At 42.8% G+C, this 13531-nt stretch overlaps 1 protein-coding gene across 1 annotated transcript in view; it reads left to right on the top strand.

The window, feature by feature from the left end:
• The window catches only part of LOC126095533 (protein O-mannosyl-transferase TMTC1-like), a 337583-nt gene that overhangs the window by 287141 nt on the left and 36911 nt on the right, over nt 1-13531 (top strand). Inside the window, exons 11-12 of the mRNA XM_049910315.1 lie at nt 6048-6259; nt 12287-12422. Of these exons, the coding sequence (XP_049766272.1) occupies nt 6048-6259; nt 12287-12422 (348 nt within the window). The remainder of the gene's footprint in view (nt 1-6047; nt 6260-12286; nt 12423-13531) is intronic.

Below are 13531 nucleotides of genomic sequence, written 5' to 3'. Positions count from 1 at the left end.
CTCGCGTGGACTACAGATCGTGTCTCGATTGTCACCATTCACGAGAAGAGTAGGATAAGCGTAACTTGTTTGCTGCGCAGTGCAACTCGGTGCAACAATGACTTTCTGACGAGATAAACTAAAATACATTATATGTAACAGTAGAATAAGCGGAATGGTTATGAAATTGAAGAGGTGTGACAATGTTGCACGGTGATACAATACTACTGAAAAGCGGTGGAAAATCTCTTACAGCTGAGTGTGACGTCAGTCAGTATCCGGCGGTGAGAGCACCCCGTGTATTCCTTCTTCCATGTTACCACAGATAGCACGTAACAGCCCCATCTATTCTGGGAATGCAGAACGTGTGAGGGGCCCATTTTTACTCTGTCGCATGAAAGCAGGATACGGAATAGTCTACCACCCGGTGTCCTCTAAAGATGTCAGCACGTTGAAGCGCGCAGGTCACAGACGCGTAGTTCGTAATGTAAGACTTTAAGAATTACATCAAGCTGGCTTAGTCTTTGTATGCAACTGTATGAATATTCGGATTCAAATGAGTTGCCAACGGCTTTAAATTGACAAAACACGTAGAAGATAGTCATAAACTGCTAACAAGCAAATCAACGAACATACGGCTAGAATATCACAAGTAACGTAGCCGAAGTACGTACATTTATAATACTTGTGCATTATATGGACGGTACAAATGTTAGTCACAAATCATCTTATTCTTTATTTTTCTTTGCAATCCCCGATGAGCTACGATTTATTAAGTTTATATAAACCTGTATGTACGGCGCACGCCGTGTAAATTAATCGTGCGGCTCCTAGCTTGCAATCGAACTGTATTTCAGCCCGAAACACTTCGCTCGGCATGCACTCTTGGCGGGAACCGAAGACGCACATCATCATATCATAATTCTATTGTCACTAAAAATGCCTTAAAATGAAAGCTGAATTGAATGTATGAAAGCTTACTACTGAGAGAACAGCTTCTGCAACTGTCAATAAAATTTGAATAATTTTTAAAATAAATATTAATAAACGAAAATTCACCCGAACCTCACTTCACTTCATGAGCCATACATCAGATAATGCTTCCTTTGTAGTCTACGAAGTGAAGCTTGGGAGTGGTCATAATAGATCTCTTAGATCTATTATGTTCACTCCCAAGCTTCACTTCGTAGATGACAAAGGAAGCATTATCTTATGTATGACTCATGAAGTGGAGTGAGGTGCGAATGAATGTATGTAACGCTTTGCTGGAGGCAACAGGCACAGAATCAGAATTGCTTGAATTCAATGAAGAGATATTTCAATTATGTGCTATGTACAACTACTTCACCTGTGAAACGGCAGTGATTCTTACAGTGCTTTAATTGCGAAATGAATGAAGGTAACGTTTAAGTGAAACTTGTGAATTACCCGAAGTTTTTCGGCATCGAAGTAACTAAGTTCGATGGTTTTATATTGCTTTGTGAAAAGCTCTGAAGAAACATTCGTATGAAGGTAACTCCTAAATAAATCCGTGGAAATTAGCAGCAAGTAGATCTAAATTTTACAGAAACTGTTACATATTTATTTAGATAGTAAATAGACTTATTGGATTCTGTTTGTTGATACTTGAGTGATTATATGTACACGCTGCGAATAGCTGTTAATAATGTGATAGAGGGAATCTGTTTGTACAATATAATTATGATGTAACTCTGTTCATTCCATGAATGAATCGTGTAAAGTATGTCTACTTGTCTCTTTGCGAGCTGTTATTTACCGAACTGCATATTCGCGGTATGTACACTATGTATAGCGGTACATAATGTATCTGATACGAGTCGTATTTCACGCGTTTGATGCACACAACACGCAGTTTCTTGCACTTATTTCAAATACAAATACAAATTTAACGGTATGCTTCTTACAATTTTCTTACATATCAAGGCAAACTTTTTCTAGAACGTTTTCCTTTTAATTCTGTCCTCAGGCACTTGAAGGCTACACTTAACTCCAATTCGTTTGCTCTTTTTCTTTTTGGATGTGTCTTATGTATAATGAAGGCTGTATTAAACCACACGAAGATTGATAGAAAACAGTGTTTTGCAGACCATATCTTCGTGTTCTGAAGATCACGGAATAGATGTTCAGGGACTAGGGTCTTCGGAGGTGTGTGTTACAGTAATTGCTCAAAGGCGGTATGTACCAAGTGTTCGTCGGTCTAATCAGGGGTAATTTCGCTTCCAGCTTGCTAAACATGAACAGTTAGGACGTCATTTCGTAGTTATTTGAACCTTTATCTGCCTTCATGACGCCCCTTTCTTCTGACTTGCGAAAACGTGATGGAGGGTTGTTAAATGTTCTTCACTCTGGTCGTAGTGTTGCCTCTCTATGGTATTCTGTTCTTTTGACGCAGCTGCATCACTGACAACAAAAAAGGCTTCATAATGTGACTGGGTATATGTCAAAGCAAGCGTAGCTGAATTATATGGTTACGTTGTCCCATGCTGCTTCAACTGTGTGCCTAGATCATCATTCATAGTGGATGGCGAGTGGTGACGTGCTAGTTTCTCGGCAGCTCACGACGAAATGTTTTCAGTGGATGAGACATCTAAAGAAAGTGCTGACGAGGACCGCTTGGAAACATCCCCTGTTTGGAGGTTCACCAAGATAGCATGGCCCACGTTTGGTCTTGTATTAGGCCATAAAGCATTAGAAACATATAGGCTACTGAACACAAGTGGAGAGTATCGTGGGTAGCAAGTGACAGTCGATACGACAAGCCCATATGATGATGACTAGTCTGGCAAAGTATGTTGTTTTCGGAGCCTAAAATTTGGATAATTCCGTCATGATGCAATATCTATAAATGGGCCTTACCTGAAAAGATGTCCTGGTGCTCATCCTATGCCCGCTGGTTTCGTTGAGAGCTAAACTGTCAGCGCTACCTGTTGCCTTGTCAGAGGAACAACGATCGCCGTACTGACAGTCCGTGGCGCTCCACAAGCCGTCGCGATATCCGTGCAGATACGCGTCTTGCACAAAACATGATCTTTTCTTGACTGATCCTGGGAGGACGACGGTTCAATCCCGCGTCTGGCCATCCTGATTTAGGTTTTCCGTGATTTCCCTAGATCACTCCAGGCAAATGCCGGGATGGTTCCTTTCAAAGGGCACGGCCGACTTCCTTCCCCATCCTTCCCTAATCCGAGCTTGTGCTCCGTCTCTAATGACCTCGTTGTCGACGGGACGTTAAACACCAATATCCTCCTCCTCCTCCTTGACTGGCCCTATCTGACGTCGTGTATTATTCTGCAAGACCGAGTAAACAAAACGTCCATCCTGTCAGGTGATAGGTGCGTGAAGCTGTTGAGATTCTCCGTGACGTTGAGTACGGCACTACTGGATCCATCGATTCCATGTTTGTACAAAAATCGTGGCTTGCTGACCAACGTTAGAGAGTAATATCGTGGTAATACGTAACGGAAATCTCGCAAACAGCTTCCGACATTGCTGGTCGACACTTCTTCTTGTCACAAGTGGCACAATACGATCTTCTCACGGATATCCAACATTCAAATGCGATTTTTGTAAGAAAACCGCTGCATAGTTTCTCCTTAAGTACACAATATACTCCTTGTTACTTTTTCGGATGACGTTGAAAATGATGTTAAATTCCACACCCAAGCAAGTCGTACATTTCATACCAGTTTGACATTTATTGCATTACTCCATTATGGTGTTACAATATGAATGACTAGATATGTAATCTACCTAATGACTCGATAATGAACGGCATCATCTCCAAGTCTTATAGTTTTATTTCACGAACATAGTATAACAGTCAATTACAATATTTCTCGAAACACAAGCAAATTGCCGGCCGCGGTGGTCTAGCGGTTCTGGCGCTGCAGTCCGGAACCGCGAGACTGCTACGGTCGCAGGTTCGAATTCTGCCTCGGGCATGGATGTGTGTGATGTCCTTAGGTCCCTTAGTGCTCAGAGCCATTTGAAATATCTTTTTTAAACTGCCCGCCAGACACATTTAGTGTCAGTTTTTCTCGTAGGGTGGATGATAACGCACGAGACAGCTCAGCCTTTGCCTGGGGCACGATTTTTACTACCGTTCCATATCCGATTTTGTATCGCTCTCTTGATCGGTTTTAGGAAACCAAACGAAGTAAACATTTAGCGATACCGCCTCTGAGAGGCCGCTTGAATATGCGCACAACGACCGGGTTGGCTAACTTCAATCTAATAAACTCGAAAGCGACGCAAGGTAAGTAATTGTTTCTTAACAGTTATTTCTCAGAACAAATTACCTTCAAACACCCTGACAAGCATTTGAGATTATTTCTAACCACCCTGCATACTAATACCTTACATGTGCTATTTGTAGTCACAAACAGTAATTTGATCTGGTGCTCGAGATGCAGAAATTAAGTATAATTACACTATAGCCGCTTTCAATCCTACAGAAATTTTCGAGATAGTCCCTTGGTCATCATGATTATAGTTACATAATAACTTGTTGTGACACAGTTGACATCATTTCATCATTGTAAAAACAATGTAAACCGTTGAACCGCTATTATGATCCAGAATGATCTCATTCTGGAAACATCCCCCAGGCTGTGGCTAAGCCATGTCTCCGCCATATCCTTTCTTTCAGGAGTGCTAGGTCTGCAAGGTTCGCAGGAGAGCTTCTGTAAAGTTTGGAAGGTAGGAGACAAGGTACTGGCAGAAGTGATGATGTGAGGATGGGGCGTGAGTCGTACTTGGGTAGCTGAGATGGTAGAGCACTTGCCCCCTAAAGGCGAAGGTCCCGAGTTCGTGTCTCCGTCCGTTACACGGTCCTAATATGCCAGGGAGTTTCACTATTATGATGCTTTGAACACCACGTAATCCTGTAACACTCACGTCGAAACACAGCAGAATTAGTTGAAGATAGATTATCCCGATTTTAAACATTATGACGAATCTGGAATAAAGCAGTCTTTTCCAAGGAAATGGTGCAAGACTCAAGTCTCATTCTTCAGAACACCTTCCCCTGAGTGGAATGCACTGATAGAACCAGACTGATCCGATGTTTTCCAGATTTTCCAGAAGCGTTAGGCGGACTCTGGGTGTGGGAAAATTACCTGCAATCGGGTGTACACTAGATTTCAACCTAAAATATTATAATAGGAAACATAAAATGGATTTCGTTGGATAGCCTGAACGGCGTACTGTGGGAAACTATTAAAATGTTAAAAAGTCTTTGAAAAGTAGGAGGAGAGGTATCTGCAAAATATAAAACCATAAAAAGACCCGAAGAGGGGTGATAGGGGAGGCAGAAGGAGGCCATACACAAGCAAGCAATTGTGCTAGGCTATGCATTGATATAATCAAACTTAGTTAAAATCGATTTATTCGATTTATGTTTCAGTTCTGTGTGTTACTAGAAGATGGCTTTAAGGCACGGTAAATCTCTAGTTCTTCCAGAAAATTGACAAAATTGCCCTTACGTCCCAAGTCAAAACTGAAAACCGACTCAGAACCGAGCCAGATGACTGTGCCTTAAACCTGACCTTAAATGGTCCATCTGTCTGGCCGATATACGTACACGGGCAGGCATTACAAGTAATTCACCAAACACTCGGAGACTTGAAAGGAGCATCCTTCATTTTTTCACTATGTCTGAACCTCACCCCATTATGCCTGGCAATCAAATATGCCGGAATAATCTTGTATGTCGAAAGGTATTTGCCAACACGGCATGAAATTATACCATGTTATGGAACTCTAAGATACCAAATTGACCTCCTTTATATTCAAGATTGTCACTTTCTCTTACTATATTACGACAGGGCCTCATCTGAAGATGTAACCAAATTGGAAACAGATCGTGCTTTGTAATAAAGTAACCATGCAGCTGCAGTGGTGTTTTTATTTAACATCTGTTCTTTCTCCTAAATTGTTTACGCAGAGTAACTAAAATTTGCAGTTTTAACGAACAACATGCTGAATGCTAAGGATTTAAGTGCTCCAGCAAAGATGTTGTGCAGTAAGTATATTTTGCGTCGGTGCAGGAGGGACAACCGCACGGAGGACGCGGCCGTGATGCTGGAGCGCTGCATCCGGCTGGACTCGGGCTACACGCCGGCCTACCTGCTGCTGGCGCGGCTGTACGCAGGCGCCGGCCTGCAGGCCAGAGTGGGCGAGCTGCTGCGGCAGTTGGTACGCCTGCAGCCGCTGTCAGCCGACCGGCTCGCCGACTACGGCGATTGGTTGCTGCAGCAAGGTAGGCAACCCACTGTGTTTCCAACAATGTGACATCTGCTTCTTCTCAACAGAATCAGGGCACTGTGCGACAGATTGTTTTGATATTATGAGATGGGTTTCCGCAGTAGAAGTCAGTTTACATAAAAGATTTTTGGGTATGGCACAGCGTCTGAATGGAAAATAGCTATCACTGAATAAAACCAACATTTCGGCAACGATACAGCGACCCTCATCTGCGTCTATTTCTCTGCCAGTTGTCCGTGAAAACGGCACTGTAACTGCGGTCGAAACATCAGTTTCATTCAGTTAATAGATCTTTGACAATAAGATGCAGCAGCACGCAGGGTCGCGCGGAGTGGCCGCGCGGTTTGAAGTGCCATATCACGGATTTCTCCGTCCCTCCCGCTCGAGATTTGAGTCCGACATCTGGCATGGGGTTGTGTCTTAGTTTAAATAGTGTGTAAGTCTCTTAGGAATACACACATTTGACCATTTAGCATGCACACAAAACTTTTATATAAAGAGATGGGTTTTACTTCAAAAATCTCCAACATTTGTAGTGACTGGATGGTATAAATCTGCTGATGCGAGCATTATTTAAAATAACGAATTAGAGATAAGAATGTTTTGCTTTCGCCAATTTGGAAAGTCTGCCCTAATTTAAAATCTTGAAATATGTATCACATTTACTGATCACAGATTTCGTGGATGTGGCTTCGGTATACGAGTCAGTTACATTTGCACCCGAAAAGGATTTGGTCAAAGGTGGGAACAGTTACTGTCCCACTTCCTTTTTGAAATGTATGTTGTCTTTTACTTCTCCCCTGTGACGGAAGTCATTAGTCTGTGCCTAAGATCTGTCACAAGTTGCGAAAAATATATTGATGATGGAAATAAAAAGTGATGATAAGAAGTAATTAACGTGATTAGGGACTATGGTGGCGAGATCTCGTTATATTACTTGTCACAAATAGCATGGCGTGGGGAGGCGGGGAGTGGGGGAAGGGGGCGGCATGTATCTGGACTCGAATGTGGGATCGGGTACATGCTCCTGTGAAATTAATGTCAAATGGATGAATGGGAAGGAACTGACGGATAGAATATAGGTACTGTACAAAGTTTAGGAACAAGACTGTATTTGGAAAGTGGATGTTGGTATTTCGCATCAAAGAGCAAAGATTATGCTACAGCTGGTAGCATTCCTAAGTCTTAGGAGTGCGGGAAGGGGATGTGGTTAGAATTACATGGGAAAATACATGATTGATCACAATTCATACGCCAAACAGGAGTTTAAATATAGGTGTTAAAACTATTACATACAAAACTGAATGAAAAGTCCATAGGTCCGTTGTAGGTGTATTTACTTACGTCGATTATACACCCACACTACCGGTTTCGCAGGTTTGAAGTTGCATCTTCTGGTTTATATAAACACTGTGTCACGTGGTATAGGGAGTTACAGAACGCCGCAGAGTAACAGTGGACGTGGCTGGGCAAAGTTCTCCGCTCTCCTCAATTGATGGAAAAACATCATCAATGATAAATGTCATGCCTGTGTTAAAATCACGAACTGTAATCACTTTATCGACTTTACGGACTCTTCAGTGAACAGAGAATGCCCTCATAGATGTTATAACGGAAAATACTTGGTCCAAAAGTATGATACGAAGTAGTTAACTTGATATAGGGACTGTGGTGGAGAGATCCCTTTATATTACTTGTCACAAATAGCATGGCGTGGGGAGGTGGGGAAGGGGGAGGGATGAATCTGGACTCGAATGTGCTCTGGACACGTATGTGCTCGTCATCAACATAGCAGCTGACAACACAAGCTACGAGCGTCCCGTGCGTTGTCGAAAGGTGTGCTATGGTGTCGTCCGGGTATCAAAACAGTGACATATTGACATGGGAAAAGCATGTCGAATGTAAGGAGATGCAAGGAAGGTCTGAGGTACAGGTAAGTTCGTGTCAGCACACCATGCTCATGTAGAACATGGGTACAGTAAAGCGCGAGCACTCTCATTTATGTCATTTACTTTAAGGTGTTGGATGTGTGTGACTGATCCGAGATTTATTAGTACTGGTACAAGATTTTGAAAAGGAAAATAAATTTTTACTAGCAGGAGAGTACACGTTATCCAAGGAGTTGGAGGAAAATAGTCAAAACTGCTACACTTTTCATGTCCTACAGAATGCCCATAATTCTTCTTTTTTCAGTGCATGAAGAATCTGCATTTGGCTGTCGACGCTTTTTCTTAGGGTCCTCGTGTCCGTTTAGCCTAATGTGTGCGTCTGACTGATTGTTACCGTCGCTAGTAGTTGTATCTTTCCTAAAACTTTCACTTATCTTCCTACCCGTCTGACCGGCAGTGAATTTTGCACATGTTCCACGGTCAATTCTACTAATACCTGAATGCAAAATAACAAAGACGTCGGCAAATCTAGGATGCTTTATTTCCTCTCTACGTACATTATTTCCCTTCCCTAATTCTTCTTTGGTTTCTCTTAATTGCTTGCTCAATATACAGATTTTTTCAACTACTATTTCCGTCTCATATCTTTCGACAGTTATAACTGCAGTCTGATCTCCGTTCAAATTGTCGACAGCCTTCTTCCTGTATTTTATCCATTCTACCTTCAAAATTTCGAAGTATGTATACCGGTTAATATTGTCAAATACTTTCTCTGAAGCCGCGAATGTTATAGACATAAGTTTCTCTATCTTCAACATATTTTCTAACCTAACTCATAGGGCCGGCGTTACCTGGTGTGTTTCTCCGAAACTCAAACCGATATTCCCAGAGATCGTTTAATCAGTTTTTCCGTTCTTCTGTACTTAATTAGTGTTTGGCAACCATGACTTGTGTGTTATATTCCAATAATACTGTCAAGAGTCAGCTCCTGCATTCTTTGCAGTTTGAATTAATACATTATTCTTTACGCTCGAGAGTATTTCGCCTGTCTCATTTATTTTGCACAGTGATGGAATAGTTTTGTCGTGACTGGACGTCCCAAGGATTTCAACTATTCTGTAGGAAAGTCGTCTACGCCATGAGCCATGCTTCGATTTAGGGCTTTCGGTGATCTATCAAATTATTCTCACAAATGATATTCTCATTCTCATCATCATGTGCCACCTGTTTCTTTTTTAGAACACTGTATTCAACTTTATGGCCGTATAAATTATATTTATATATTTGTAAGGTGCACTACTCTGGCAGTTCCGAGAAAATCGCAAGAGACATTTTATGCGTCCGTATGTAACTGATGTATCTGCGCGTAGGTGATGGGCGTCAGAGTTCTTGGTGGTCAAGCGGTAACGAGTGAACAGATCTACGATGAACATGAATGGATGTCATGGGATGTCCGCCCCGAACAAATGCAGCGAGCCTTAACGAACGAAATCAGATTTTAAAAGAAACGCCCGCTGAAAGTTAATTTTTGATCTGTACTTCTTTCATCACTGGTCATATTATTTCATTTATATGAGATATGAGAGGTAATATAATTTAAAATGCAACGTGTGTTTCGATGAAGCTTTACTGAATTTAATGTTTTTTGACTACATATATTTAATTAAATTTAATTATTAGAACAAACATATTTATAGCTAGCGACAGGTAAATTAAGAAACACATAGAGTTTTCCTGAAAATTTATGTCTGTCGTGATTTTTGAACTCCCTAATACATGCAGTTTTCAAGGTACCCAGGATTGTTTTGCGCCTCATTTCTCTCAGCTGCACACCCAGAGTCTGGACCCATTTGGCAGTCAACCTGCTTTACCGTGAGACGTTGCTACGGTAGCAAGGACGAATAGTGTAGGTGCAAATTTTTCCACTATCATACAAATTTAACTTGTACTACAAAAATGAGGGTTTGAGGAGGAGTCAAACTGTCACTTCATACACGTTCGTCTGTGGAAGTTCGAACACTAACCACTTGACCACCATGAACTCGAACGGCGGTATCTATGCGCAGATACATCAGTTACACAGCAGACGTGTAAACCTTCTCTTGCGATTTTCTCGGAACTGCCAGAGTAGTGCAGGCTAATATTTACACATTACGTTGTTTCAATGGCCTGCTAAAGGTGTACAAAGTTTGAAGTATATCTGTGGTCCCATCATCGTGGCAACCCCTTGTAAGAAGTTCCCCACTCAGCCTAGGTGCCAACCAAAATCAAGAAAGGTGTTTCTTATATCAAGGCGCAGTTTTTAAGAGAAAGCGCCCGTTACAATTTCCAGCGTTTCGCCATTTTGAAGAAATTACCAAGTTCTCTCTTGATGACCGTATCAAAGATCAGATACTTTGATCTGTTTCAGTGTGTAAGCTATCTGGCTATAATAGTCTCTTTATTTTTCAATTCTTACTCGACAAGGAAATCTGCTTGTAAAGGTATACAGACACCGAAAAGAAATTAATATTAAGAAAAGCGAAACAGTCTATTCTTAATTTAAACGGTAAGGAAGCAAGGAAGACACCTCCGTTCCGGTCAACTCCTCAGATGACATCATGAGGTTACGTGGACACCGTTCCAGTCCACGCACCAAGGAAAAATCAATGGCAGTACCGAGAATCGAACCCGGGTCTCGCGCATAACAGTCAACTCGACGATCCCGTTTGCCATCCTTTATTTACCATCTATTCTTCGTCGTTTTTCTTATGCATTTCTTTGCGGATATCGCATGACATCTCTCAGGTACCACTGGAAGAAACTTTATCGTTGATCTATTGCAAACGAGCTGCCGTGTCGGCTGTAACTCAGCTACGTAGGCAGACGTTCAATGAAACGAGGAAATCAGTATTCCATAGGAATATAATCTTAATACAATTAACTGGAGCACATTTGTTTGTTGTTTGACCTCGCACGAACAATGTCGTGCTCATTTTGACACGTGGCGAGGCTGGTTAGTGTTATACTATCACAAACAAGCTGGACTCAGTTGTAGGAAGCAAAATATTATATATAACAGTCTTGACCGCATAAAAAGAAGACTTTTATTCATAAGTGGTGAGCGGTTTCGAGTCGATATAGATCATCTTCGGACCATGCTCCGTAATTTAGAGTGCAATAGAATAGAGGGAAAAATTTAATATATTAAGAAAAAGTAAATTATAAGATGTTATAACCAGTACTGACTCGAGAAGGCGATGGCATGGACCGAGAACTGTGGACACCACCCTATAATTTAGATACAACTTGTATCCAACATAGTATCAAGGTTTATACTACTGCCGTATCGCGCCAATCACCGACGTTAAGCGCTGTCGGGCTTGGCTTGCACCTGGGTGGCTGACCGTCGGGATTTGCCCATTGCTGTTAGCAAGCGGGCTGCACACAGTCCTTGGGAGACCTACTGAGGAGGTACTTGAGTGAGAAGCAGCGGTTCCGGTCACGAAAACTAACAATGGACGTGAGAGCCGTGTGCTGACACCATGTGCCTCCATATCCGCGTCTAGTGAAGCTTAACGGCTCAGGATAACACGGCGGTCGGTCGGTGCCATTGGGCCTTCAGAGGCCTGTTCGGACGTAGTTTACTTCAGACATGTATCGCATACGTTGAATCCTATTAGCTCCAGATGACGTATGGTGACAGGAAAGAAGCAGTCCACAGGCTATTGAACTTCATGGCACCGCCACGTAGTCACAGACGACATCAGTGACTGGTACACACAGTTCCTGCTCCGTGTCAACGTCTCCTCACATCATCACTGCATATAATGGCTCATACAGAATTTTTAGCTTGTTGTTCGTTACATGAAATGTTTTTCTCTATTCTGTTGCACCCTAAATTACAGGCATGGTCCGAACCACTCACCACTTCCGAATGAAAGTATTTTTATGCTTACTAGACTGTTCTATACAATATTTTATTCCAGTTCATTTTGATCGCTGCTTGGGCCAGTATGTTTACAAATATGTTGTGCGCAAGGTGAAATGTGTTCGTGTGTGATAAAATCCACATGACCAGGTAGCTCGATGCCCGCACAGTATTGATATGGACGGAGTGGAACTTGCAGAGAGTGTTGTTACTGTACCGGCAGGTCGGCGGCTGGAGGCGCTGCAGCTGTACCAGAGGGCGCTGGCAGTGTCCTGCACGCACCGGGCCGCGCTGCTGGGGGCGGCCAGGATCCTACGATCGCAGGGCCAGCTGGCGCGCGTGCACCAGCTGCTGCTCAGGTGAGGAGACCTCACTGTGCATTGAAAATCAGCCTAAAAGTGACTGATGTTGCAGTCCGCACAAGAATTGTCGACCAATGCCCATACTTGGAAGACAGGCAAAGTATTGCGAATACATAGAAAGAAGGATCCTTTACTGTATGATTACATGATAGCGGAACAAACACTGATAGCAGATACTTCTATAAAATATCTGGGAGTATGCGTGCGGAACGATATGAAGTGGAATTATCATATAAAATTAATTGTTGATAAGGCGGGTACCAGTTGAGATTCATTGGGAGAGTCCTTAGAAAATGTAGCCCATCAACAAAGGAGGTGGCTTACAAAACACTCGTTCGACCTATACTTGAGTATTGCTCTTCAGTGTGGGATCCGTACCAGATCGGGTTGACGGAGGAGATAGAGAAGATCCAAAGAAGAGCGGCGCGTTTCGTCACAGGGTTATTTGGTAACCGTGATAGCGTTACGGAGATGTTTAACAAACTAAAGTGGCAGACTCTGCATCGCGGTGTAGCTTGCTGTCCAGGTTTCGAGATGGTGCGTTTCTTAATGAGGTATCGAATATATTGGTTCCCCCTACTTATACCTCCCGAGGAGATCACGAATGTAAAATGAGAGAGATTCGAGCGCGCACGAAGGCTTCCCGGCAGTCGTTCTTCCCGCGAACCATACGCGACTGGAACAGGAAAGGGAGGTAATGACAGAGGCACGTAAAGTGCCCTCCGCCACACACCTTTGGTTGGCTTGCGGAGTATAAATGTAGATGTAGATATAGTTGTAGATATAGACAGGTCTTTGTCCTGTATTTCATATCGACGGTAGCGAAAGAAGAGTTGTGTGCCTACCTCGTTCCACAGCTACCCAACACATAAGTCACTCTTCTCTTCACAGATCACTTGATCGAGTTATTAAAATTTTGTGACAGATAACGAATCTCTACTCCGACCCATTCGGACAAGCGCGAGCATTGTTACACCGCTTCGGAGTTCGGCGAATCGCACCAACCGACTTACCCACCTGCCCGAATACTTCCGGCGGATTAACGACGAGCGCCGGTGGCCGGCCAGCCTGATCATGGTTTTTAGGCGGTTTGTCTCATCGCAACA

The sequence above is a fragment of the Schistocerca cancellata genome, chromosome 8 (assembly GCF_023864275.1).
Source record: "Schistocerca cancellata isolate TAMUIC-IGC-003103 chromosome 8, iqSchCanc2.1, whole genome shotgun sequence".
Classification (NCBI taxonomy): Eukaryota; Metazoa; Arthropoda; class Insecta; order Orthoptera; family Acrididae; genus Schistocerca; species Schistocerca cancellata.
This window is presented reverse-complemented; position numbering and strand designations above follow the sequence as displayed.